Source organism: Cebus imitator, unplaced genomic scaffold (genome assembly GCF_001604975.1).
Source record: "Cebus imitator isolate Cc_AM_T3 unplaced genomic scaffold, Cebus_imitator-1.0 Scaffold61, whole genome shotgun sequence".
In the NCBI taxonomy this organism is placed as follows: domain Eukaryota; kingdom Metazoa; phylum Chordata; class Mammalia; order Primates; family Cebidae; genus Cebus; species Cebus imitator.
Genome location: NW_016107376.1, coordinates 2,390,588 through 2,417,774, shown reverse-complemented (window position 1 = coordinate 2,417,774; position 27,187 = coordinate 2,390,588). Strand labels below are relative to the sequence as shown.

The 27,187-nt window shown below is 38.4% G+C and overlaps 1 protein-coding gene across 1 annotated transcript in view; it reads left to right on the top strand.

The window, feature by feature from the left end:
• Window positions 1–27,187, top strand: part of MRC1 (mannose receptor C-type 1) — a 104,718-nt gene that overhangs the window by 23,334 nt on the left and 54,197 nt on the right. Inside the window, exons 4-9 of the mRNA XM_017529766.2 lie at window positions 2,827–2,991; window positions 9,158–9,271; window positions 13,100–13,246; window positions 17,950–18,135; window positions 21,657–21,814; window positions 24,818–24,928. Coding sequence (XP_017385255.1) covers window positions 2,827–2,991; window positions 9,158–9,271; window positions 13,100–13,246; window positions 17,950–18,135; window positions 21,657–21,814; window positions 24,818–24,928 — 881 coding nt within the window. The remainder of the gene's footprint in view (window positions 1–2,826; window positions 2,992–9,157; window positions 9,272–13,099; window positions 13,247–17,949; window positions 18,136–21,656; window positions 21,815–24,817; window positions 24,929–27,187) is intronic.

Genomic DNA, 27,187 nt, shown 5'->3' with positions numbered 1-27,187 from the left:
TTTCAGACAGAGTCTTGCTCTGTCTCCCAGACTGGAGTGCAGTGGGGTGATCTTGGGTCAGTGCAAACTCTGCCTGCCTGGTTCAAGTGATTCTCCTGCCTCAGCCTCCTGAATAGCTGGGATTACAGGCATGCATCACCATGTCTGGCTAATTTTTTGGTGCGTTTTTAGTAGAGACAGGGTTTTACCATGTTACTCCATGTTGGTTAGGCTGGTCTTGAACTCCTGACCTCATAATTCCCCCACCTTGGCCTCCAGTAGTGCTGGGATTACAGGTGTGAGCCACCATGCCTGGCATTTTCTACTATATTATAAACAAAACTGTCCTCCACATTTCTAAAACGAGTTGTTTAAAACATCTCTATCTTCAAATAAACCCCAAATTAGTCTCATTTGAATGGTCTTGCTGACATAAACATGAAACCAGCAAGACCTCAGATCATTATAATTTAAATTTAGCATTGCTGATTCGAATTTATTTTTATATAAACATATAATGATTTTGTAGTTAAAACATCTTAAAAATTTCTACGTTGTTGCCTGAATCAAAGTTTGGTATGTTTTCTTCCTCTTCAATATGTCATGGGACCACAAGTTTCATATCATGGTGTGTGGTTTGCATTTGACAAAAAGATCTGTGATCACTTCCTCATCAAATAAAAAGTGCAATTAGATTCAGAGACAACAGCTATGTGCTTATGGAAAATTGCCTAATTTCTTAGCAAACTGAGTATTTCTCAGAAAATGTTCACAGAAGTTATATGATACTTCCTTTTATCCTCGCAAATAAATGAGAAGATTATTACTTCACATGGCTTGTAAGTAGGATTTTATATTATTAAAAATAAAAAAGAGGCCAGCCAGGCACAGTGGCTCACGCCTGTAATCCCAGCACTTTAGGAGGCCAAGGTGGGTAGATCGCCTGAGGTTGAGAGTTTGAGACCAGACTGACTAACATGGAGAAACCCCATCTCTACTAAAAATACAAAATTATCCAGGCATGGTGGTGCATGCCTGTAATCCCAGCTACTCGGGAGGCTGAGGCAGGAGAATCCCTTGAACCCGGGAGAAGTAGGTTGTGGTGAGTTGAGATGCTGCCATTGCACTCCAGCCTGGGCAACAAGATCGAAACTCCGACTCAAAAAAAAAAAAAAAAAAAAAAAAAAAAAAAAAAAAAAAAAAAAAAAAAGAAAAAGAAAAAAAAAAGAGAAATATTATTCACTACATGAAGCATGCAAAAATATTTCATTTGTTTACTAGCTTCCCAAACCTCTTAAATGTGAAATGCTATCAATAATATTTATCTATATATTATTGGCCATTTATAGAGTATATTCAGGTTTATGGAATTTATTAGGAATCATAAAATAGCAAAGAAAGAAATTCGCTTGTGATTTTTTTACTCTGAGGAATGAAAAAGTTACAAGTGGCATTTGAAGTCAAGTGTCCAGTGAGTGATAAGACCTCAGGTGCAGATTCCGGCCACTTTGTCTGCAGGAGCTTGTGACCTTCCCTGCTGACACCTTATGTTCCCGGAAAGGCCAGACTAGAATGTACAGGCAAAGGCAAAATATCTGCTTGCTGAGAAGATGTATTTTTATTTTCTATGCTTCCCCTGCCTTATTTTTGTAGATCGAGGAGGTTGGGCTGGTATCTCTGTTCTTTTTAAAATTTTTAAATTTAAATTTAAATTTTTATATATTTAGGGGGTATACGTGCAAATGTCTTGCATTCACATATTACATCATGGCAAAGTTTGGGCTTTTAGTGTACCTGTCACCCGAACTGTGAACGTTGTACCCAATAGATAATTTTTTAGTCCTCATCCTCCTCCCACCCTCCCACCTTCTGTAGTATCCAAGGTCTACTGTCTTTATATTTGTCTCACTTCCCAACTCAATAGATCTCAAAAGGGAGATGATGCCTGCCTGCCTTTCTTTAGGCATGTGGAAGAGACTGGATATAGTTGATCCTTTGAAAGCTCATCCCCCACCTTTTACTTCATTTCAGGAATAAAGAAAATCTCAAGCCATCTTAAAAACAAGTAAAACAGGCTGGGCACCATGGCTCACGTCTGTAATCACAGCACTTTGGGAAGCCAAGGCAGGCAGATCATGAGGTCAGGAGTTCGAGACCAGCCTGGCCAACATGGTGACACCCCATCTCTACTAAAGATACAGAAATTAGCTGGGTGTGGTGGTGGGTGCCTATAGTCCCAGCTACTCAGGAGGCCGAGGCAGGAGAATTACTTGAACCTGGGAGGCAGAGGTTGCAGCGAGCCGAGATTGTACCATTGCACTCCAGCCTGGCAACAGGATGAGATTTTGTCTCAAAAACAACAAAAACAAAAAACCAAACCAAACAAAACAACAACAACAAACAAGTAAAACAGTCCGGACATGGTAGCTCCCATCTGTAATCTCAGCACTTTGAGAAGCCGAGGCAGGAGAATGACTTGAGAACAGGTGTTTTAGACTAGCCTGGGCAATATAGAGAGACCTCATTTCTGCAAAACTTAAAAAATATTAGCCAGGCATGGTGGCATATGCCTGTAGTCCCAGCTACTTGGGAAACTGAGGTGGGAAGATTGCTTAACCCCGGGAGCTGGAGGGTACAGCGAGCCAAAATCACAGCACTGCCCTCCAGCATGGGCAACAGAGCGAGACCCTGTATCAAAAAGAAGAAGAAGAAAAAGTAAAAGTGGAAAAAAAGGAAAGAAAGACAGTGCTTCAGGCAAAAATGCCCTTAGGCTGGTTTAAACAATGCTATTCACTGAAAGTACTTTCTATGCTTAATGTACCAAATCCCATCTGATTTCTTTCACAGTTGAGGGCAGTGAAAGCCTATGGAATAAAGACCCGCTGACCAGCATTTCCTACCAGATAAACTCCCAATCTGCTTTAACGTGGCACCAGGCGAGGAAAAGCTGCCAACAACAGAGCGCCGAGCTCCTGAGCATCACAGAGATACATGAGCAAACATACCTCACAGGTAATATGAAAAGAAACGTCGTAAAATCACGACTGCTTTATTTTTATATAATTTGACTTAGACGTCAACAGCACAAGTGTTTATTGACAGAAGCAGTTCTTAAGCAGTTTATGCAGATGAGATGACAAATCTATACTCTGAAAATGACACCAGGGATGGCAAATAGCTCTCATCTCCTGAGCCAACTATTGGTTCTAACAGTCTCTAGAGCCAGTGCAAAGAAGGATTCTGGGATCACAGGAAAAGATGCCACAATCGATTAGTGATGTCATTCTTGGACACAAGGCAATGGAATGGTGCTGGTCAAGTATCCATCATTCAGGTCTCACCTGAAGCCAAAGGCCTTCCATTAGCATCACAGAGGTCAAAAATGATAAATGGAAACAGTGCTACCACCGTCAGGGACAAGTCAAGGGCTACTCTGAAACCCCGGAGTTATTTTTGCCTCTTGTCTCTTGAACTCTTAGGCTCTACTGGTTTTCAAGTTTTATTGATACCCTTTCCACAATGTATTTGTTTTTTAAACATGTGTTCTTATCTGACTGTGAACATAGAAGAGCTAAAGTTTGCTTGAAAAGACAGTATCTGTTTTAGCTTCTAAAATATACACTTGGGGAAACAGAGAGATTAGGACCAGAAATTAGTTGTGGGAGCGAAAGCATCCCGATTTGCTGCCTCCATAATCTCCTCCCTCCAGTTTCTCTGGACATGGCACTAGATTAATATTAATATATCTCTGCTCCTATGACTTCTCATTTCCCATCAAATAATTAACAAAGTACATTTTGCCTGGCATTCAAGGCTGCCACCTGTCCGACATCTCTACAGTTCCTGCTCTTGCATTTTGCAGTCCCAACAAAAGAGAAGTCTTGGGTTCCTTGTTTTTCCTCATCCATTGTCACCTTCATACCTTTTCCAATGTTGTTTCTTTTGCCTGGAATTCTCACAGTTGTATACAGCTGAAATGCAAGTCTATTTCCATCTGCATTTCTCTTATTTGCTTATTACCACTTTTATTAATGTAATACATATATGTCCTTCCTTGACAGTACTATAAATACATTAATTTGTTATTATTTATTTACTCATTCATTTACAAGATATCTGGTACCCATGTGCCAGGCTTTGTGCTAGATCCTGGGGACATCCAAGCTGACCCTGTTTTGTCCATGTACAGCTTAAAATCCAATGGGAAAAGACAGATGTAAACAAGAAAACAGACCAACGAATTGGTACCAATGACAGGAAGTCCTGCATAGAAAGCAAACTGAAGGCCATGTGGAGATTGCATCGGAGGGGCAAATAGTTGAAAATGGGGAATGTCTTGTGAATATCTATGCCCCCTCTTCCCTCAAGGAGATTCACATAGGCCTTCCAAGAAAGAGTCTTGCTGAATGTTTGCTGACTGACAAATGAACATGAAGCAAAATAAAGATACTTAGAAGTCCAGCCTCCTGTTGGGAAAACTAGACAGTTCATGGTCAGAAGACAGTAAATGCAATGGCTCTTCTACGTCAAGTGGCTTATTCATCACCTTGGAACTCTGTTAAAGTGAGGATGCCTGGGACAAGACCCCAAAGATTCTAGATCAGTAGGTGTGACACAAGGCTCAGGAATCTGCCTTTTATCAAACTCCTGGGCAATTCTGGGGCAGATGGTTGAGAGACCACATCTGACAAAATACCGTGTTAGTGCCTGCTGTGTCCAGGTGCTCACACCAGGCAGAGCAGAGGGGCTAAGAACAAAGATTCTGGAGCCAGACTGTGTAGGTCCCAGCTCTGTGAAACTGGGGGAGCTTGTAGGGATTTCTTGAGGCCCCTGTGCCTTGGTGACCTCGTCTTTTAAAGGAGCTAATGTGTGTGAACCAATACAAGGGCAAGAACACACTCTCTACCTGACTCATTTCTTAGCACCTTGCTTTTTCCAGCTATTTTCAGATGACACCCATCACCAACCATCACACATCTCTCCTATAAGTTATTATTAAGGAGGCTGAGGATAGAAACGTAATGTGGCATCGCTGTGTGCATTCATAAACTTAGAGATAGGATTCTTCCTCTGCCTGTTCAATTACTCTGTTTTGCATTGGCCTTTGGGAACCTTCTAATAGTGGAACACAAAGCATTGGAGTGATTCATGTTGACAACCATGCACAAAAATAAGGAGGAAGAGGAGAAAGTACAGAATAGACAAAAGTAAATGTATGTAGATGATTAAGGAATACAAAAGATGATTTGAGGCAATTCTGTGGTTATTTGCACAGACTTGCAGGCATAAGAAAAAATATATCAGAGGCGGTCTGGGTGCAGTGGCTCATGTCTGTAATCCCAGCACTTTGGGAGGCTGAGGTGAGCGTATCACCGAGGTCAGGAGTTTGAGACCAGCCTGGCCAACGTGGTGAAATCCCGTCTATTAAAAACACAAAAAATTAGCTGGGCATGGTGGCAGGCACCTGTAATCCCAGCTACTTGGGAAGCTGAGGCAGAATTGCTTGAACCTGGGAGGTAGAGGTTATAGTGAGCTGAGATTGTGTCATTGCACTCCAGCCTGGGCAACAAGAGCAAAACTCATCTCAAGAAAAAAAAAAAAGAAAAAGAAAAAAAGAAAGAAAAGAAAATATATCAGAGGTGAAGTGGTTTCAGTTGGTGTGTTTTTGGTTTTTGTGTTTGAATTTGTTTGTGGGGTGTGTTATCTTGACTTTTCAGATCTTCACTTGTTTTCTGGCCTCTAGGAAGCCTAAGGACAGGTTACTCTGTACTCTCTCCACCAGTGCAGAAGGAGCAAGTGATCTGAGTGGACAGCAGCTTCGCGTAAGCACAGACTCATTTCCTGGTCCTTGGACTCTGCTATCAGACTTGGGCTGCAGGAAATGCTTCCCTAATCAGTCAGGGCTATTCTTGTGTCCGTCAGGACCACAAACAAGCCTCAGGAGATTCGGAGGCTAAGTTCACCTAGATACTTACTTCAATCTTATCCAAGGCTCCGGAATTTCAGTCAGCAAATTTTCACTGGCATCTGGATAAGAATGGCATCTCTAATGAGATTTGTAGTACTTCCTGCCTTTCTTTAAGTCAAAAATATCAGGCATTAGGACAAGAAAAAGTTTGATAGGGAATTTCAAAAATAGGGGAAAGAAATCCCCTCCCCACTGTTTATTTGAAAGAAAGGGATGACACTCGGTGTTGATTGAGATATATTGGAGAAGAATCTAGAAAACAATGGTGTGAATGTGTGATTGTGATCCACTCTGTTTTAGAAAATATGCCATTAAAATGAAAAAACAGCCTACAAAATATTTGACTTTTAAAATAAGTTTTCTTTTATGTGAAGTTTTTGAAAAGTCAGTATCTTTTTTTTTTTTTTTTTGCAAGACAGAGTCTCACTCTGTCTCCCAGGCTGGAGTGCTGTGGCACCAGGGCTCAAGTGATTCTTGTGCCTCAGTCTCCTGAGTAGCTGGGACTACAGGCACGCACCACCACAACCAGCTAATGTTTTGCATTTTAGTAGAGACAGGGTTTCACCATGTTGCCCAGGGTGGTCTCGAACTCTGGAGTTCAGTGATCTGCCCACCTCAGCCTCCCAGAGTGCTGGGATTACAGGGGTAAGCCACTGTGCCCGGCCAGAGTCAGTATCATTTAAAAAAAAAATGTAGAACCTGGTTTGATGACTCTGTATTAAATTACCTGCCAATTACTGAAGAGCTACCATGTGCTAGATTATGGACTTTAATTCTGAAGCCCACAGCAACCTCCTGAATGAATATTACCAGCCACACTGTGTAGATGAGATAATAGACTAGGAGGGAGAAATTAGGAAACTTGCTTAATGCCTCCTGTTCAGAAAATAGCTGACCTGGAATTCAGCCCTGTCTTCCATTTCACCCTGCCTGTGTCTCATGCCCAGAATGCCCAGGGATCTGCTAGTTCCCAACACACTGATAAGAACCTTTCATTTTGTCAACATTTTCTGGCTCCAGCAAATGTATTGCAGACAGATTTCATACTATCTGCCAGGTGAAATGTTTCTGCCCAGCAACAGATTTGCACACCAATCACAGCTGTTTTATCATCTTCCCTTCTGTTTCCACTCTGAAAAATGCTGGGACATTCTATGGAGTCTCTGAGTCCTGAATCAGATTTATGATGCCATATGGACAGGATGAGGATTTACAGAACCGAAATAAGATATAGGAAGTGAAATTTGGCTTGTTTCCCTGATTGTTTTTACCAATTTCCTTTGGTACTTCCTGGAAAACACATTGGACCTCAATACAAAAAGAAAAAAATACCAGTGTAATATTGGACATTCGTATATCTTCTATCGCATCTAAGTTCAAAAGTTGGTTTATAACCATTTCAGACAATACACGCAGAAAAGTTACACCTTGGGCATGTGAGGCTGGGCCCAGTGGCTCACACCTATAATCCCTGTGCTTTGGGAGGTGGAGGTGGCAGGATTGTTTGAGATCAGGAGTTTGAGACCAGCCTGGGCACTATAGCAAGACCCCAACTGTCCAAAAAAATTTCTGGTTTGAGTTATTGTGTGAAACAAATAACTAAAAATTAGCATGTGGAATTGTTGCTTTGTGCAGAAATACTAAAATATTTTGGTGTCCTCTTTTATACAATTACAAAAGCAAATTAGAAAAAAATATTTATGGACAACACTTATCTGCTTTAAGAGATATATTCTGACCAAGGTTTGAATTTTGTTTGTAAATGACAACTTTTGCCAACCCTATTATCAATTCATATTGTCAGTATGAAGCTATTGATGATAATAATCATGATGGTAATAACTGTAGTAACTTATGTTTATTGGACATGTACCATGTGTCAGGCCTTGTTTTAAAATGTGTTAATTAATTCAATTCTACAGGACAAGTTTAGAAGTACTTAGAGCTGGTAAAGAATGTCAAAAGGATAAATAATTCCCTTAAAGAGCTATTATCATTTCTCATCATGCCAAACATAGTAATTTAGTTACGCAATCTCAGACAAAATCTACTTTAATTCTTCTTTAATCAGCAAATTATTTATAATTTTTAAAACTTAAATATATTTATTTTCTTAACTAAGTTTTTTAAAATCCCAGAGGAATTGGTTTTGGGAATAGCTAGTATTAAAATGCTACTTTTAGGAGCATGGTCTGTAGAATACATCTCTTCATGTATAGAGATAATTATTATTCAAGTTTGTACAACTTTAAAGAATTTGTGAAAATTCTTTTAAAGAATTTCTTTTAAAAGGTTGCTGAGTATAGCGGTGTGCGACATGGAATCCCAGTTACTCAGGAGACTGAGGCGGGAGGATCACTTGGGCCCAGGAGTTTGGGAGCTACCTGGGCACCATGTGAGATTGCATCTCTAAAAAATAAAAATAAATTAAGAAAAAGTTTTTAAAAGCCAAAAGATAGTTTTCATTTTAATTAATTGCTTTTAATCAATTAAAATAACTCAGTACAGAGAATTCTTATCTATGGTTTTAAAAAAGATAGGGGTGATGATCGGTTAGAGTGTTTCCACCTGGCGAGCCGAGGTCCCATTGTTTTTGGTTTTAATACTTCCATATTAGTCCTAGTACAGAATATGAAACATTGTAATTTTGATTTCTTAACTGCCTACACAAAGCATTCTGGTGTTAGCATATGCATTTAGTGATTGGTATTTAATCGTTTTAAGGAAGAAGAGAAATTGACTTTGAAAAATCATAAAATCAAATTCTTAGAATCAGTTTTGAAATATGCAGTTGAGGTAATATCTAGTCATATTCGCACAGGAAACCTTTACACTATCCTTGAGAAAGTAGATAATAGTCAAGATGATGGGGTTTGAAGCCTCATTAGATCTGGCTTGGAACCTTAAAAATCTTACCAGATATCTGGTTTTTGGTGATTTCAGCAAAAAAAAAACAACAAAACAAAACAAAACAAAAACTTACCAGATTACCTATGCACTCTGTGCCTCAGTTTCCCCACCTGTCAATGAAGGTAATAATTTTACTTGCCTTAGATTGTTAGGAGACTCAAAGGAGATATATGGTAGCCATGATTATTGTTATTTCTCTCAGTTACATTTTGATTCAAGCACTTAATTCTGAATTTAATTTCAACTGTTTTCTGAATGCCAGTTTTTTTTTGTTTGTTTTGCTTTTTTAAAAAAATATAGGATTAACGAGTTCCTTGACCTCAGGACTCTGGATTGGACTTAACAGTCTGAGTCTCAATAGTGGCTGGCAGTGGAGTGACCGCAGTCCATTCCGATATTTGAACTGGTTACCAGGTAGGGTTAAACCTGTCTGTTTTGAATTAATCCAAATTTAAGTCATTGGGATGCCATGACGAACTTTATTATCTCACCTGTTGATTTTAAAGAGAGGAATTGGGAGACTTCATCAAATACAGTTATTTTCACCTTGCTTTGAAATCTACCAGCTAGATTTCCATGTACTAAACTATAAGATTATACCAGCTTCCTGGGATAGGGATTTGTTTGCCAGGATTATCATACCAATCAATGAAGGTCTCTGTTTAAAGTCTCAATTCTCAGAGTATCCCTGATTTGTTGGGTAATATATTCAAAAGCAGATGTGGCTGCTCTTAAACATGATTTACTAAATATGCTAACTGCATTGTTACGATATGTATACTTGCTGTTTGACTTTGTTACTATCCTTCAGAGGATGAGCCAACATCTCTTTGTCAAGTTTGACAAGTGGATTGAAATTATTTGGGGTTGGAGAACTTCTTGTGACTGTATCTTGAGTCATGAGGTATTTGCAATATTGCTGTCCTTGTGACAATGATTTTAACATCTAAATTAACACTCCCTTTTCCTGTTTTTAATTTAATAGCTTTGGATTAAAATTACTGTCTCAGTCACAGCTTATGATATTTCATGCAGCATAAAAATTCATTAGCAGGTTTCTTGACAGTTTGTAATTTGTAGAAAAACAGAGTTGGGGATGATAAAACTTACAACAGTTTTCTAATTTTTTTAGCGGCTAGAAAATGCTGTGAAGTAATTATTTCTACATTGTCATAACATAAAAGTAATAGAATACAAAATAAGTTTACATAGAGAGCAACTATTCAGAGAAAACCAAAAAAATGATATAAGGTTACCTTTTTGCCAGTGCTAATTGGTGTTAGTAGCTGCTCAAGGCCTTCTATTGGGTAGGAACCCTATCCCCAACCCTCAATCCCACCCCAGTGCCAATTTTGTTTAGGAAAGAGTGCTACTATTGATTAGTGATGTCTGCTATGGGTGTGGAAAGGAGAGAAGTATCATATTGGCCACGTCTTTACTTATCAATTCTCCTATGGGACATATACTATTATAATACAATGTTCTTCAGACAGTCAGGCTTCTTCTTTTTTTTTTTTTAAAAAAAGCCATTGAGTGGTTTTTGCATTTGGCTTAGAAAAAAATTAAACTCTCCTTTTTTTTCCTTTTTGAGACAAGGTCTCACTCTTTTGCCCAGGCTAGAGTGCATTGACACAATCTTGGCTCACTGCAGCCCCAACCTCTCTGGCTCAAGTGATTCTTGTCCCTCAGCCTCCCAAGTAGCTGGGATTACAAGCAGGCACCACCAAGCCCGGCTAATTTTTGTATTTTTTGTAGAGATGGGGTTTCTCCACATTGTCCAGGCTAGTCTCAAACTTATGAGCTCAGGTGATTGGCCTGCCTTGGCCTCCCAGATTGTTGGGATTACAGGCGTGAGCCACTGTGCCCAGCAAACTCTCCATTTTCTATGTCAATTTATTATATTAAAAGAGAAAAACTTTGATAAAATAACATTTCAAATAGATGCTAAAACATGGGAGAAAATTTTTAGAGAATATATTTTGGTTTGAATGAATTAGATTTTACTATGAAATTCCGGTTTCAATGCATTACTTCAGCCTGTGATGGTTACAGGGCTGTCACTCAAGTCTCAAAATAATAATCAGCTCAATTTTTTTTCTGGAATATGGGAAGACTTACTGCAAGGGAATACATATAAAATATCATTTTTTTATGGGTGAAGATTTAAGGTGTCTGTCTCCCCATTCTGTCAGATGCAATTAGGGAATACCAGTTGGGCTCAATAAAATCATTAGACAATAAAATTTATTAGGAAACTAGAATGTATTATTCTCTGTGTTACTAAATTGTTATACACATTAGGGGATCATTTTATTTATTGTTCAATTTGGGGGTGATGATTACAGTATTTAACCCTTGCATCCTACAAGTTCAGGGAGAAAGTCTGTGGATTAACTTTGGGTGAAGTAAAGAATGGAGGTAGAACATGATTAAGAAAGCGAAGTAATGCTTTTTAAAATTAAACCTCAATTCCTAAGAAGTGGGTGCAGATTAAATCACCTTGTGAAATAGTAGAAGTTTTTTCCAGTGCAAATTAGAAATCTTGTGAAAATTAGAAATCAGTTTCTTATAAATTGTTCAGTCAAGCATTCAATTGAATAATTACCAAGTAATGAATCTATTGAAATATATTCACTTTTGAAGTGAAGATATTTTGCATAAATGATGTACAAGTATGAATTCAAATATGTAATTACTATGGCAAACATTAAAACCACTAATGGATGTCTCAAAGTTGGTAGAGGTAGTATTGATAAACAGATGTGTAACATGATTTACTAATTAATACGTTAATAACTAATAGCTAGAAAATGTGATATTGTTTCTTGAAAGTTTCTTTTTAGTGCTGATACCTTATCCATTAGTTCAGTATCCTGTTATTTTAGTCACAGTATCAACAAATATTTAACCCCATCTCTACTAGAAATATAAAAAATTAGCCAGGCAGGTGACGGGCAACTGTAATTCCAGCCACTCGGTTGAGGCAGGAGAATCGCTTGAACCCAGGAGGCGGAGGTTGAAGTGAGCCAAGATTACACCACTGCACTCCACCCTGAGTGACAGAGTGAGACTGTCTCAAAAATAAAAATAAATGGAGGAGAAAAAGCTAATGGGAGAGCTAAAAGGGCGACATGCTGTGTTACCAGAACTAAAACTCTCAATACCTTCAACTCAGCCTATTGAAGAAGACTTAGGCCTTATCCATTTCTTAGTGGAAATTGATTAAAGAACTAAATAAAGTCAGCGTTGGTAATCTGATGAATACAGGCATTGATACATTTCACATGAGGTTTTGTTTTGTTTTGACACAGAGTCTCACTCGCCCAGCTAATTTTTATATTTTTAGTAGAGACAGGGTTTCACTGTGTTGGCCAGGCTGGTCTTGAACTCCTGACCTCGTGATCTGCCCGCTTTGGCCTTCCAAAGTGCTGAGATTACAGGCATGAGCCACTGCACCCGGCCCTAATAATGTTTAACATGGCTGGTTTGGAACATCATGTATTCTTTGTTTTTTATAATTTCTGTTTTTATTTTAGATTTAGGGATACATGTACATGTTTGTTATATACCTAGGTAAATTGCATGTTGCTGAGGTTTGGGGTGTAAATGATACATCCCATCACCCAGGTAGTGAGCATAGTACCCAATAGTTAATTTTTCAACCTTTGTTCCCCCCAATTCCTCCCCCATCTCATAGTCCCCAGTTTCTGTTGTTGACATATTTATGTTCATGAGTACCCAACATTTAGCTCCCACTTAGAAGTGAGAACATGGCTCTTTGGTTTTCTGTTCTGTGTTAATTCGCTTAGGATAATGGCCTCTAGTTGCATTCATGTTGTTGCAAAGGATGTGATGATTTTGGTTTTTTTTTAGGGCCACGTAATCATGTATTCTTTTCATTAGATACCTCTTTTTGATACTGAATGAAATCCCGTGTGACAACAGTTTATATTTTAAGGTGTAACTTTATTAGTTGGTAATGGGGAAAAATGTTATCTCGAAGAAGTATATTTGCTTTTATCAACATTCTAGGTATTGGAATGATCCAACAATGGAAACAATAGACACCCATCATGTCTTTTGCTCTGCAGTCAGTAAATTTTTTTTTTCTGAATGTGTAGCAAAAGACAGAATGGAGGTCCATTGAATCCCAAGGATGAAGACATCAGAATATGTGAGAGGGATGCTATCTGCTGGGAATATCTGTAATCATCCTACTTTAACTTTTCCTTTTCCTCAAAGGAAGTCCATCAGCAGAACCTGGAAAAAGCTGTGTGTCACTAAATCCTGGAAAAAATGCTAAGTGGGAAAATCTGGAATGTGTTCAGAAACTGGGCTATATTTGCAAAAAGGGCAACACTACTTTGAATTCTTTTGTTATTCCCTCAGGTAAGTGATCTATGGGACCTGAAGGGCCTAAACTATTAGAATTGAAAGATAAGTAACATTACAACTTTGTAACTGTTGGAATGCCTCCAGAGGTTTTATTGATAGTTTATAGGGTAAGCTTAATGATATGACTGCAATATTTCTTTGTGCCGGTTGCTAACATTTCCTGAGTGTGCTGTGGTGTCTGGGCATTGTGCAGATGCTGTGACCTAAATAAAATTTTTATCTTCACAAGCAGTCCTCTGAGGTCGGTGTCATTATTCACATGCTATAGATGAGGAAAAAGATATTCAGAGGTTACAGAAACCCTGCACACATGGCAAAACCACAATCCAAGCTAGAAAGTAAATATTTGGAAGGGATATTTATATTAGGTCTTCACGGCTCTATCTGGGCTTCCATGTTATTCAGTAAAGCATCTTACCCTGAAGTTTTCACAGAATAGAATAAAATATCTAAAAAGTTGTAACTGAATTTTATTTATTTATTTGAGACAGAGTCTCACTCTGTCACCCAGGCTGGAGTGCAAAGGCACGATCTCAGCTCACTGCAGCCTCCGAGATTGTCCTGCCTCAGCCTCCTGAGTAGCTGGGATTACAGATATGTGCCACCACACCCGGCTAATTTTTGTATTTTTAGCAGAGACGTTTTTTCACATGTTGGCCAGGCTGGTCTTGAACTCCTGACCTCGGGTGATCTGCCCACCTCAGCCTCCCAAAGTGCTGGGATTACAGGCATGAGCCATTGTGCCTGGCCTGTAACTGAATTTTAAGTATCAGCTCGACTTCAAGGAAAAAAAAAGCAATTTTGCTGCCTTTTACAATTTTGTGGGAGAATTAAACTATTAAGGAAAGAATTAGTTCTTTCTTTAAATTGATGAAAGACAAACTATATATTTTTATTATTACCTGTTTTTGGAGGGATAACGAATGCTCTAAATGGTTTATGTTTTTCTGCTGGGGGAAATTGACAATGTGGCATTCTTGATTTTTTTTTTGTCTCATTGGTTTTGAAAGCAATTTCATTTATTTTAAAATATGCTTGACATGGCTACAGATTCAAAAGGTACAACATGATAAATAATAAAAGTTTTCCTTACCTCTTACTGGTAACACCTGGTTTGCCTTGCTGAAGAATAATTGTTTCTGGGTGTGTATCCTTAGTTATTCTGTGAATATATAAACAAATATATTTATAATTATTGTTTCATCCAAGTGGCAGTATACTATAATATGTTTTTACCCTAAGTTTTCCACTTAACAGCAATTTTGGACATCATTCCACATAGAATATAAATAGCTTCTATGTTTATTTTTATGGATGTCCAAAGGCTATTGCAGAGACAGCACGTATATTTTTTTGACCAGTCTCCTGTTAATGGATTTTTAATTTACTTCCAATCTTTTATTAATACAAACAGTCCTGAAGTAAATAATGTATACATTATATGCACATCATTTCATGCATGTGATAATTCCTGGAAGTGAACTTGTTGGATTAGGGAGTGGATATGTTTGAATTTTCCGTTTTGAGACGGAGTTTTGCTCTGTAGCCCAGGCTGGATTGCGGTGGCGCGATCTCAGCTTGCTGCAACTTCTACCTCCAAGGTTCAAGCGATTCTCCTGCCTCAGCCTCCTGAGTAGCTGAGACTACAGGCACCTGCCACCACGCCCAGCTAATTTTTTTTATCTTTAGTAGAGATGGGGTTTCACCATGTTGGCCAGGATGGTCTCAATCTGTTGACCTCATGATCTGCCCGCCTCGGCCTCCCAGAGTGCTGGGATTACAGGTGTGAGCCACCACACCCGGCCTGCAATTTCAATTGATATAGATTTGGCCAAGATCTTAACTAGATACAGACGAGGGTCATGGATATTGGGTTTCATTATACTTTACAGGCTCTCCGTGTTGACTGTGGGTATCTTCAGGGAAAGCCCATCATGTTTTGCATTTTACCTCCTCTATTCCTCCTCCAGGAGAAATAGTGTATTTTTTTCCTTTTTAAAATCATTCATATAATTCTCTTAAGAAGTGGAATTGCCATGTTGTAACAGAGGAAAATAGCTATTTTATCGTTTCTGTGGTACAGCACTCAGAATTCTGTAACATGGCCTTACTGCTTAACCTGCTGGTGTTGGAAACTTCATCTGTAAAATGAAAAAATTCATGGCTTTTCTTCCTGAGATGAAATTTTGTTCATTTTGTCAAGCACTCAGTACATTCTTATTTCTCTATGATGCCTCCTTCACTTGCTAAGCCCTTGACATCAGTTTCTGAACATCTCTGTACTTCCTGGATTAATCTGTTTTATCTGTAAACGCAAATAAAGCAGAGCTTGGAAAATTATATCTGAGATCAAATTAGGCAGCGTACAGGATTGGCAACGTCCTCAGGCAGGAACTCAGCCTCAAACCAGTGAATCCTCACAGCATTCATCTGTTCATCCACAATCCTCACGTCTCCAGAGCTGTACTGTCTGGCTTAGCAGCCACTAACCACATGTGGCCACTGAACACGTGAGCTGTGGCTAGAGTAGCAAATCCTCTTCTGTGGCTGCCCCGGGGAACTCCCCTTCAGTTCACTTGAGTTGGTTGTTTTCATGTTTTCAAATATTTTTAAAGTTCATCCATTCTGTTTTTGAAGCACTCAGCATTGGCCGATACGATTTTCAATTTCTTAGGTAGCAAAATTAAAATAACCCACCAGAGGGCTCCAAAGCCTGGTTAGTATAGTGACCTTTCTTTCTTTTTTTTTGTAACCACTGGAAGTGCACAGAATCCCAATTGTATCGAGGGAATAGACTTTTTAAAACATGCGTTTTTCTATTACAATTGCACAGCCTTTCAGCATCATGACTGACTAGTTACTTGTGTGACTACAGGCACAGAATCTGGGCTTAAACAACGTTGTTTCAGATACTCTCCACCTTTAAGAGAAAATAGGACCGATACATTGAAGGAATAGTAAAGAAAGGTACCCTATAATGAACATATACTAAGGCAGCCATTTGAAAACATTTAATATGAGCTTAAATAATATATAACTTCACTTTCATTTGGTAATATAGTTACCCTCTAGGCAATATGCTGCCAAGTTGCTATTCAAAACAGTACCTCTAGAATAGTAATAACAAGTAGTCGTATATTATCTATAACTTCAATTCTTTTTCTCTACCAATGCTCAATACACCTGTGTGTGCCAGGCTCAAGGCAATAGGTATGAATAAAGTGAGTTTCTTCCTTCAAACCCCTTTACCATCACTTTCCCCTAGCTCGTTACTATTAGATGTTTGCAGTGTATAATCAAGATTATACAGTTCGATCCTATTAGTAGCAATCATGAGGATGTTGACAACTGGTTTAATTAAATGATTGTGTGGTGTTTGTAATTTACAAGCGCACTGTCTCTATTCTTTTCTAGTTAGAAGAACACAGGGTGGTTTGATTTCAGTGTTAGTACTAATCTTATTTTTAAATTTTCACATACATGGGTACTTCTGTTCATGTGAGCTGACTTGCCTACGATCACACCTCTTATGGCAAATTCAGGTTTTATGAGTTCTGACTCAAGATCCCTCTCCGAATCACAAGAGCACATGTCAGTTTTGGGGAGCAAGTGAATGGTAGTGGGTCTGTTCTGAGGCAACAGTGGCTGGCTCTTGTGGCTATGGTGGCCGAGGCTCCTTGGGGACGGACCCCCAGCCATTCCAACTCTCTACTTCAATACTAATCTGCCTCTTAAGAGTGATTGGTTCTCTATCCATAGACTAAAGTAAATTCAAGTCTTTTAGGGGATGTGTTATATGCCACAGCTTTCAAGCCTCCAGTATTTAAACAGTGCATAACAGATGCTTAGTTCAGGTTTGCTGACAAGATTTAGATAATCTGTTGTATATTGGTATAGTTTTGTTGTAGGTACAACTGTTTTTTTGTTTTTTGTTGTTGTTGGTTTTGTTTGTTTGTTTGTTTTCTTGAGATGGAGTCTGGCTCTGTCACCCAGGTTGGAGTGCAGTGGCGTGATCTCAGCTGACTGCAACCTCTGTTTCCCTGGTTCAAATGATTTTCCTGCCTTAGCCTCCCGAGTAGCTGGGACTACAGGCGCATGCCACCAGGCCTGGCTAATTTTTTTGTATTTTCAGTAGAGGTGGGGTTTCACCATGTTGGCAAGGATGGTCTTGATCTCTTGACCTCATAATCCGCCCTCCTCAGCCTCCCGAAGTGCTGGGATTACAGGCGTGAGCCACTGCACCTGCTGGTACAACTTTCTAAAAAGAGATTTCTCATAGCCAAGTATAGTGGCTTGTGCCCTGTAGTCCTAGCTACTCAGGAGGCTGAGGCAGGAGGATTGCTTGAGCCCAGGAGGTTGAGGCTGCAGTGAGCCATGATCATACCACTGCACTCCAGCCTGGGGTACAGAGTGAGACCCTGTCTCTTAAAAAAAGAATAGAAAATTGATAAAGTGATTTCCCATTTGACCAAAAGGTAGGTTCTTTTTTTAATTTTTATTTTTGTCTAAAAACGAACACAATATGGCTAGTGTATCCTTTGTGAATATATATGCCACAAAAATAAAAAGTAAATATTATCTTGATTTGCCTAATAACTACAAACTGTTTCATTTATTATGTAAAATGATTAAAATATTGTTACAGTTGTCATCAAGTCTTTAAAAAATTTTTTTCTACTCCCCTTTTTTATTTCTAGAAAGTGATGTGCCTACTAACTGCCCTAGTCAGTGGTGGCCATATGCAGGTCACTGTTACAAGATTCACAGAGAGGAGAAGAAGATCCAGAGAGACGCGCTGACTGCATGCCGGAAGGAGGGCGGTGACCTAGCGAGCATTCACACCATCGAGGAATTTGACTTTATTATCTCCCAGCTAGGATATGGTGAGAAACCTTACAGTGATCATGTGCTTGGCTTTAATCCTGGGAGTGCTCCTCTCTACCGAACTCTGGAAAATTTTATTATAAACATCAAATTTAATAAATGTAATTTAATAATTCAATGAACAATGGATTAGTTTAATAACATGCTAAAAATGCCCACAATGTGAAAATTGTAAAATAATTGAAAGAATTCTTGTCACTGAAAGATAATCTGATTTCTTTTTCTTTTAATGTGCAATCCATTTATGGATAGTTTTAAAACATTATTTTTCCATATATTATCTGAATTCAGAGCAGTCTACCTTAAACTTGTCAACAGTGTTTAATTCCTTGAAATTATTTGTGTGTGTGTATACATTTTCTTTTTTTAGGTCCATATTTTATCTCCTAAGAAAGATCTCTAAATGAACCATCTCGCACTTTGGATTTCTTTTTTCCTTGTGAATTTAGCTGATGCTGTTAGGGTGCTGAACAGTGAAAAATGTAGGATTTTTTTATTTTTTATAAGACAGATTCTTATTCTGCCATCCAGGCTGGGTGCAGTGGCGCAATCTTGGCTCACTGCAACCTCTGCCTCTTGGGTTCAAGAGATTCTCATGCCTCAGCCTTCCAAGTAGTTGGAATTACAGGCACCCACCACCATGCCCAGCATTATTTTAAGTTTTAGTAGAGATGGGGTTACATTGGCCAGGCTGGTCTCAAACTCCTGACTTCAGGTGATCCATCTACCTTGGCCTCCCAAAATGCTGGGATCACACACGTGAGCCACCGTGCCCAGCCAGATTTTTTTCTTTTTTTTTGTAGTGGTTAGATGTCAGCCTAAACCTTTTAAAGAAATGCATGTCTTGGACAAGGTATGGTGGCTCACACCTGTAATCCCAGCACTTTGATATGCCAAGGAGGGTGGTTAGGTTGAGCCCAGGAGTTTGAGGCCAGTCCAGGGAATATAGCAAGACTTTGTCTCTACTAAAAAAAAAATTTTAAAGAAATATATGTCTCAATTTTAGGTGCATAATTTAAAAAGACATAGAAAATGTACTAACCAGAAAAAAAAAAAAGATGAAGAAAATAAGTCAGGAATGCTTGTACCAAAGATGAGGAGCTTGAGAAACAGCATACTGGTAATGGGCACTCAGCAGTGCTTGTTGATTGAATGATGATCATTTTCATCTTCCACTGATGAGGCTGCTGAGTGGCTGCAGCTGCTTTTCATTTCCCCCAGCAAAACAAGAGGAAATGGATGGTGGAGATGGTGAAGACAGCTTCCTGACATACAGTGCCTGGAAACTCATGGAAGCTGGAGGAGGGGAGGAAAAAGCCACTAACAAATAGATGAGAAAAAAATAGAGCAGTAGCAGAGAAAGACTTAAAAGACCCCAAACCACTCCTGCTCCTGGCACCTGCCAAATGCTATCCATCCTCCTGTATTGACCCCATTGAGTGTCTTAGGCCATGAGAATAGCCCAGCTGCAGCCTATGAACAATTTCTTGGTTATTCTGTGTCTACCTATCCTGGAAAATTCACTCTAGAAGATAATGGAATCAGAGCCGATATGTCTGACTAACAGTTACTTAAATTTATCATGGCACTGATAATAAAGCTTGCAAATGATTTAGCAGAAAGCAGGTTAGTTAGGATGCTATAGAACTAGAGTGCTGATGACTTTTAACTCTACTTCCTATAACATAATATAGTAATAGATAAAAACTGACATTTTAATTGCTATGATTATTTTTGGAAATTGGATGGCCAGACTTGCTTTGAAATTCAGCTTGAGAATTAATAAATAAATTAGGAAAGCTTCCATTAAAAATTATTGACAGGATTTATTTTAAACAATAATATAATATTAATAAAAGTAAAGCTGTAAAGTTGAAATTGTTGCTGCTGAACAAAAGCCTCAAAAATCTTTTTAGATATTTAGATAGTTAGATATCATCTCAACTATCTAACTATTGCGTTGAGATGATATCTTTTATATTAATCATGGAAATATATTTCAGGTGGATACATTGAGACCTATACTCGTAAGTTATGATTATACCAATAAACACAACTTCCCCAACTGATTGATAAAAATCAGCATAACAACTTTACACTCACATCTTCTATTTTTTTCTACGATCAAGATTGTGCTTAGGAATTGAAGAAGCTGTAGGGGAGAGCAGTTTAGTGAGAAACATGTATACAGAAAACTCTTAACACTATCTTATAATTGTGGGACTTAGGTTAGTTTTTCTTTGCTCTTCAATTGAAGTCTTTGAGGGGTACATGAGGTCACTGTGAAGCCTATATTTGTTGGTCAAAAGATCACGATCTGCAAATCAAGTGAAAGGAGAAGAGGATCATCTTGGCAATGTCATTCATTCTCCACGGCACTGGAAACATCTGTTGGGGCTGGCATCAGGCCAGCCAGAGACTTCCCCAAAAGCAAAGGTGGATGACAACTTTCAGGAGGAAGAGACTAAACCGCTTAGGGAGATTCTTACATGTTGTGACATTTCCCCCATTTTCTACCACAACATCATCTTTACAATCATTTGGCAGCTAATTTTATTTTACCCCTAAATGATCATACGTCAAGCATTTGTGATGGAACTCCCAGTCATGTGAATTAGATAGCTATTGATCTGTATTCTTTAACTCTTTTTTTTATTAAGACAAGTTTATTTTTCAGCCATGACATCTTAAGCCTTCAATGACTTTAACTTTGTCCCATTTTTGTTGTGATAGTTGGATTTAGAATTTTTAGCATGACAAATACTTATAAAATCAATAATGCTCTCCATAGAATTTCAGAACAGAATGATCACATTTTGAATCTATATTGATTGTTTTGGTTTTAACCTCATCTGTTATTGAAGTTTTGCTGGAATTTCATGACATTTCATGGTGAAAATGATTATACATAGGTACCAAATGTCAGGAGCAAGTCTAAACTCTTGGTTATAATTTATAATTCTTTAACTATATAGATCATTTTCACTCCCAGTACAGTGACTGATCTTTAATGGAAGCACCTAGAATGTTCTTGATGACAACAGTAAAATAGAAGCAGCTTAAAATTTTTGTCATTTAAAAATATTCAATTTAATCACCGTCAGATGTATATAAATAGGCTACCATATTTCCAATAATATAATGCAGGTGGCATGGTAAATTATTTGTAACAGTAAAGGTAGCTTTGTAAGATACAGCATAGTAATAAACCTAACCCAATTTTATTTTTGTAACTCCCAGGCGACAAAATTTGTAATATTTCCACAAAAGAATGCAGTCATATTCACAATGTAAAGAGTAGACTACACAGCTGAAAACTAACAAGGTAAAATGTAGTTGGCATTTAAGTGTGCAGCATGCAGGCCAGATGAACACTCACGAGGACTATCTTTCATGATGGTGATCATGTCAAGGGAAGTGGAGCCCTGTTGATAAAGCAGAGTGCCTTCCGTTCCTGATACCTGCCTGACCTTTGGAAAGCAACCCTTGTATACACTACCGTGTGTTTCTTCCTGTTTAGAGCCAAGTGATGAATTGTGGATTGGCTTAAATGACATTAAGATTCAAATGTACTTTGAGTGGAGTGATGGGACCCCTGTAACATTTACCAAATGGCTTCGTGGAGAACCAAGCCATGAAAACAACAGACAGGAGGATTGTGTGGTGATGAAAGGCAAGGTAAAGGCACTTGAATTACTGGTATTTATAATGCAAGTCACGGGGGATTTTTCCTTCTGTCCCACTCACTTACATATGTTTGTTTAGATTGTTTTTGTTCTACATGAATTGGCATGGATCAAAGGTGAACCAAAATTCAGATTTGATATCTTGAATCTCTCTCAATTGTCTGGCAACGTGAAATTTTCAAGAGGATCACTGGAGCACTGTACAAAAACTTTTGGTTCAAGAATGAGATTGACCAATAACGAATATTCATATTGTTCCTATGGCTCTCTCTCTCTCTCTCTCTGTCTCTCTCTCTCTCTATATATATATATATATATATATATATAATGTATGGAACATTATATATATATATGGAACATTATATATATATATGTATATAAAATATTACTTAAATTTATCATGGCACTGATAATAGCCAGTAAAGCTTGCAAATGATTTAGCAGAAAACAGGTTAGTTAGGATGCTATAGAACTAGAGTACCATATATATAATGTTCCATATATATATAATATTCCATATATATATATAAAATGTTCCACATATATATATATATATATATGTATATAGTGCCATAGGAACAATATATAGTGCCATATGTTCAGGTGGATACATTGAGACCTATACTCGTAAGTTATAATTATACCAATGAACAATACTTATATATATGGCATATATATATTTGGAACATTATATATGTGGCACTATATACTGTTCCTATGACACTATATATATATATATATATATATATATATATATATAGTGTCATAGGAACAGTATATAGTGCCACATATATACACACACACCCCAAAGCTCTTATTTGATCAATTAAGCTTCATATATATGATTATGTATATATGTTAAAAGTGATTATAAGCCATATATATGATTACATATATGTAAAAAGAGATATATATATGTATGTATATATGTAAAAAGAGATTGTAGCCCCGTATATATGTGCCATATCTAGATAGATAGATAGATAGATAGATAGATAGATAGATAGATAGAGATATACACACACATTCATAGATATGTGTCTTGATTGGTCAAATGAGAACTTCAGTTCTGCCTTCAAGTGGTTGCTTTAAATAGCTGCAGACCTACTTAGAACTACTCTGGGTTAGCCCTGAAATCTGTACTTGGGGAGCTTCATTACTTTTTTTCAGTTTACATGGAAATGTTATATGAAATGATTGCTTCTATGATTTAAATATGACCTTAGTAATTGAAAAATGTCATCAAGTTTATCCTTTATTAATAGATGACAAACACAGTGATTAAGAGGCTGGGTTTTGCTGTGTGACTGACTCCTTTATTTGCAAAATGGGAATAAGAACTGTACTCAGCTCACCTGTGTTTATGAGATGTTTTTTGTTGTTGTTTGTTTGTTTTTTAAGACAGAGTCTTGCTCTGTCACATAGGGTGGAGCGCAGTGGCGCGATCTCAGCTCATTGCAGTCTTGACCTCCTGGGTTCAGGCCCCCCAAGTAGCTGTGACTATAGGTGTGCACCACCACACCTGTCTAATTTTTTGTGTTTTTGGTAGAGATGGGGTTTTGCCATGTTGCCCAGGCTAGTCTTGAACTCTTAAGCTCAAGAGATCCATCTGCCTCAGCCTCCCAAAGTGTTGAGATTACGTGAGCCACTGTGCCAGGCCCAGGATATGAGTATTAAATAATACATATATGGTACATAGTTCCCCAGCCCATATTTATTGTTCAATAATTTTTTTCATCATGGTTGTTTATTTTTGTCGCTGTGGCTATTATTTTTGTCATTGTGGTTCTTTTTATTGTGATGGAGTTTGAGAACATATTAGGTGTTAACTATCCAAAGAGTTAGACAGAAGAAACCAGAAAGCAGCATATTTGGAAGAGGTGAAAGGTCAAGTGGCTGACAAAGTTAGAGGCGGAAGAATGTGTAGAAACTGAGGTTCAAGAAACATGAATTGCCTCAGAAGGGCAAGACCAAAGCGGCAATTTATAAATATTACTCTGACTGAAAGCTTAAGTAGATTGCAGTGGGCTGAGATCAAGTAAGAGTTGAGGAGTTAAAGACAGGCAAGATGGAAAACATTTTTTTTGAGACGGCTAGCAGCGAAGGGAAGGAGAGAAGTCCTATTAAGGTAAAATCTCAAAGGAAACGGGAGGGGATAGAATCTGAAACACAGCGGAAGGCTGAGCCTCAGATCCAGGAGAACACTCGTCAGTAGAAACAGGAAGAAGGGAGGAAAGCTGACTGTGGTTTCATGTGTGTTTTCAAGTTTGGTGTGTTGAGTGCAGGAGATTTTTCTGGTTGTTTTATATGAACTTGATTAATTTGAAGACAGAGCTGACTGCAGAGATTGATGAAAAGCTACATGCAAACCTCTTGTGAACACCATCATCTAAGGACTTACAGACATTTTAAATTTCTCCGTGGATTCCTCTGAACAGTGGCTTGGACATGTCAGACATAAAATCATATTGGGGCGCCAGTCTCTTTTTATGTGTTTGTAGCCAGAGTCAAAATTACTGTTTATATGTGAACATGTCAATTTACCTTTCCTTTTGGTAGATGACATTTTCTCTTGATAACCTTGGATCTCAATTTTCTTTTTCTGAGGCACAGTTACAAGAAAATAACATCAAAGTCCAAAATTGGCTGGGCACAGTGGCCCACGCCTGTAATCCCAGCACTTTGAGAGGCCCAGGTGGGCAGATCACCTGAGGTCAGGAGTTCCAGACCAGCCTTGCCAACATGGTGAAACCCCATCTCTACTAAAAATACAAAAAATTAGCCGGCATGGCGCCTGTAATCCCAGCTACTTGGGAGGCTGAGGCAGGAGAATCACTTGAACTTGGGAGACGAAGGTTGCCATGAACCAAGATGGCCCCACTGCACTCCAGCCTGGGTGACAGAGTTAGACTCCATCTCAAAAAAAAAAAAAAAAAAAAAAAAAAAGTCCCCAAACTGATAATCCTTTTTTTTTTTTTCTCTTTGCTCGCTGCAGGATGGGTACTGGGCAGATCGGGCCTGCGAGTGGCCTCTTGGCTACATCTGCAAGATGAAATCACGAAGCCAAGGTCCAGAAATAGTGGAAGTCGAAACAGGCTGCAAGAAAGTGAGTACAGCATGTCCACAGTGACTCAAGCTCGGCACAGACGAATTGACACCATTGGCTTTATTTTTATGCGTGAAAGTGCCTTGTTATTGCCGTAGCCAACTGTTTCCAGTGTCTCAATCTTCAGTGGTTTATTGTTAGTGTTTGATCTCACTGTTCTCCTTGAAGTTTTCTTTGGGGATTCTCTGTAGTTAATATGGAGGTACACATGGCCGGTGGCTCCTTTCAGAATGTCATGGGAAGTGGAAGAGAGAGAACAGGAACTAAAAATGGCCCATCAGAGGGAGCCTGGCTAAGCTGAAGGCAGGCCCTGGGAGAAGGTGTCATCCATAGTCTACTCTAGTCTGCCTTGCTAAGAACATTTCTAGCAGATATCCCCAAGTTGCTGATAGCAAATGATCCTTAGTCATTTTTTCCCATTTATAATATTTCTGATGAGGTATCTCCTGGAGAGGATTCTTCTCAGTAGGTCACTGCAGTGGGGAGGTAGGAAATCCAGCCTCCAACTGGTACCCACAGCAACTCAGTGGTCCCTGTGAAATAGCTTTTTAAAGCACACAGGAACTATGAAAATGCAGGGTTTATGGTTATCATTTTCATGTTTGCTTGTGACTTCTTCTTTTGTCCTTTCTCATTTTCTTTGAATAAAAATGAAGTAGAAACTAATTTTCTTTCAAGAGTATTATTTTGTGGTCACATAATCTTACAACACATGCCAGAAAGCTGATAATTTGGTACCACATAAGTAAGCCATAAAAAATAGAGCAGATAACAGAAAATCATAGCATGGAACAGACGCAGAGGATCTTGGTGATTTCACAATTCCTCTTCTAAGTTTTGCATTCTGGAAACTTCAGCTCAGAGAAGCTATGTAGCTTTCTGATAGTCAACAGAGGCAAGGCTAGAACCCAGGACTCCTGTCCCTAGACCACTATCCTTTCTTTCATTTCTAGCATATGAACATATTCTTTGCCTGGTCATATGCTTATACAAGAGATTGTATATTATTGTAATTTTCTAAAATAACAAACCTTAAATTTTTATTACTTTTAATCCATCCGTTTTACTTTTTTCTATTATCTACGCATCTGCAGTCTTGACAGTAATCCTGTTTGATCACTAGGATGATAATAAAAATAAAACAATAACAGTCTTTTATCAAGTACAATTATTACATTCTAATAGATTCACAGAGTGAATATTATAGTCCTGATTCAAATGAAGAGGAAACTGAAACACAAAGAGTTTAGGAAATTTGGCCACTTTAAAAACACCTGCTGAGGGCAGTGGCTTCCTAACTGAGCTGGGAAGACTAGGGAAGAAAAAAATCCACTCATAAGCAAAGGAAGATAAAAAGACACACTTTGTATCTGGGCCTGGGCATGTAGCGGTACAAGGGATCCCTCTAAGAATTCAGAATCACAGGCTTGTTGTCGCACGGACCTGGGATTTAATTTTCAGTTCAATGCTATCAATGTGGGAAACCCTAAACCACGAAATCAACCTAAAGTGGTCATGAGTTGCTAATATTCCAGGATGCCTAACATTTATAAATGTAAATCCTCATTATAAAGAAGTTTCATCATTCAAGCTGTGGGAACCCCACAGGTGAATCTGAAACCCCAAATTAGAAGACATACCACCAGGATCTTTGCATGGGGAAAATTTGTAAATATAATATTAAAATAAATGTGTTTTAAAATGTTTACAGAAAAAGATAGAAAGGAACCCATTGATCAGCCACCAAACTGTCTGAGAATGTCTTAAATTTATCCTTACCCTGAATAATAGTTTAACTAGGTCAGTTTAGAATTCTAGATTGACAGTTGTTTTCTGACAGCAATTTACATATTATTTTATTATACTTTCTCCTGGCTCTTATTTTTGCTACTGGAATTCCTGCTATCACACCAATACTTCTTCTGTTTTGAAGTAGATATAAAACAGAAGGGTTTATACCTACTGGTGATTCTCTCTGATTGATTTTAATATCTTCTCCTTGTCTTTGGCATTCTGCAGGTCTACTACATGTGTCTAGATTTGGAATTACTTTATTTGCTGCCTTTGCTGCTCAGTGTGATTCTTTTTCTTTCTTTTTTTTTTTTTTTAGAGATGGAGTCTCCCTCTTTTGCCCAGGCTGCAGTGCGGTGGTGTGACCTCGGCTCACCACAACCTCTGCCTCCAGGGTTCAAGTGATTCTTCTGCCTCAGCCTCCCGAGTAGCTGAGACTACAGGTGGATACCATCATGCCCAGCTAAT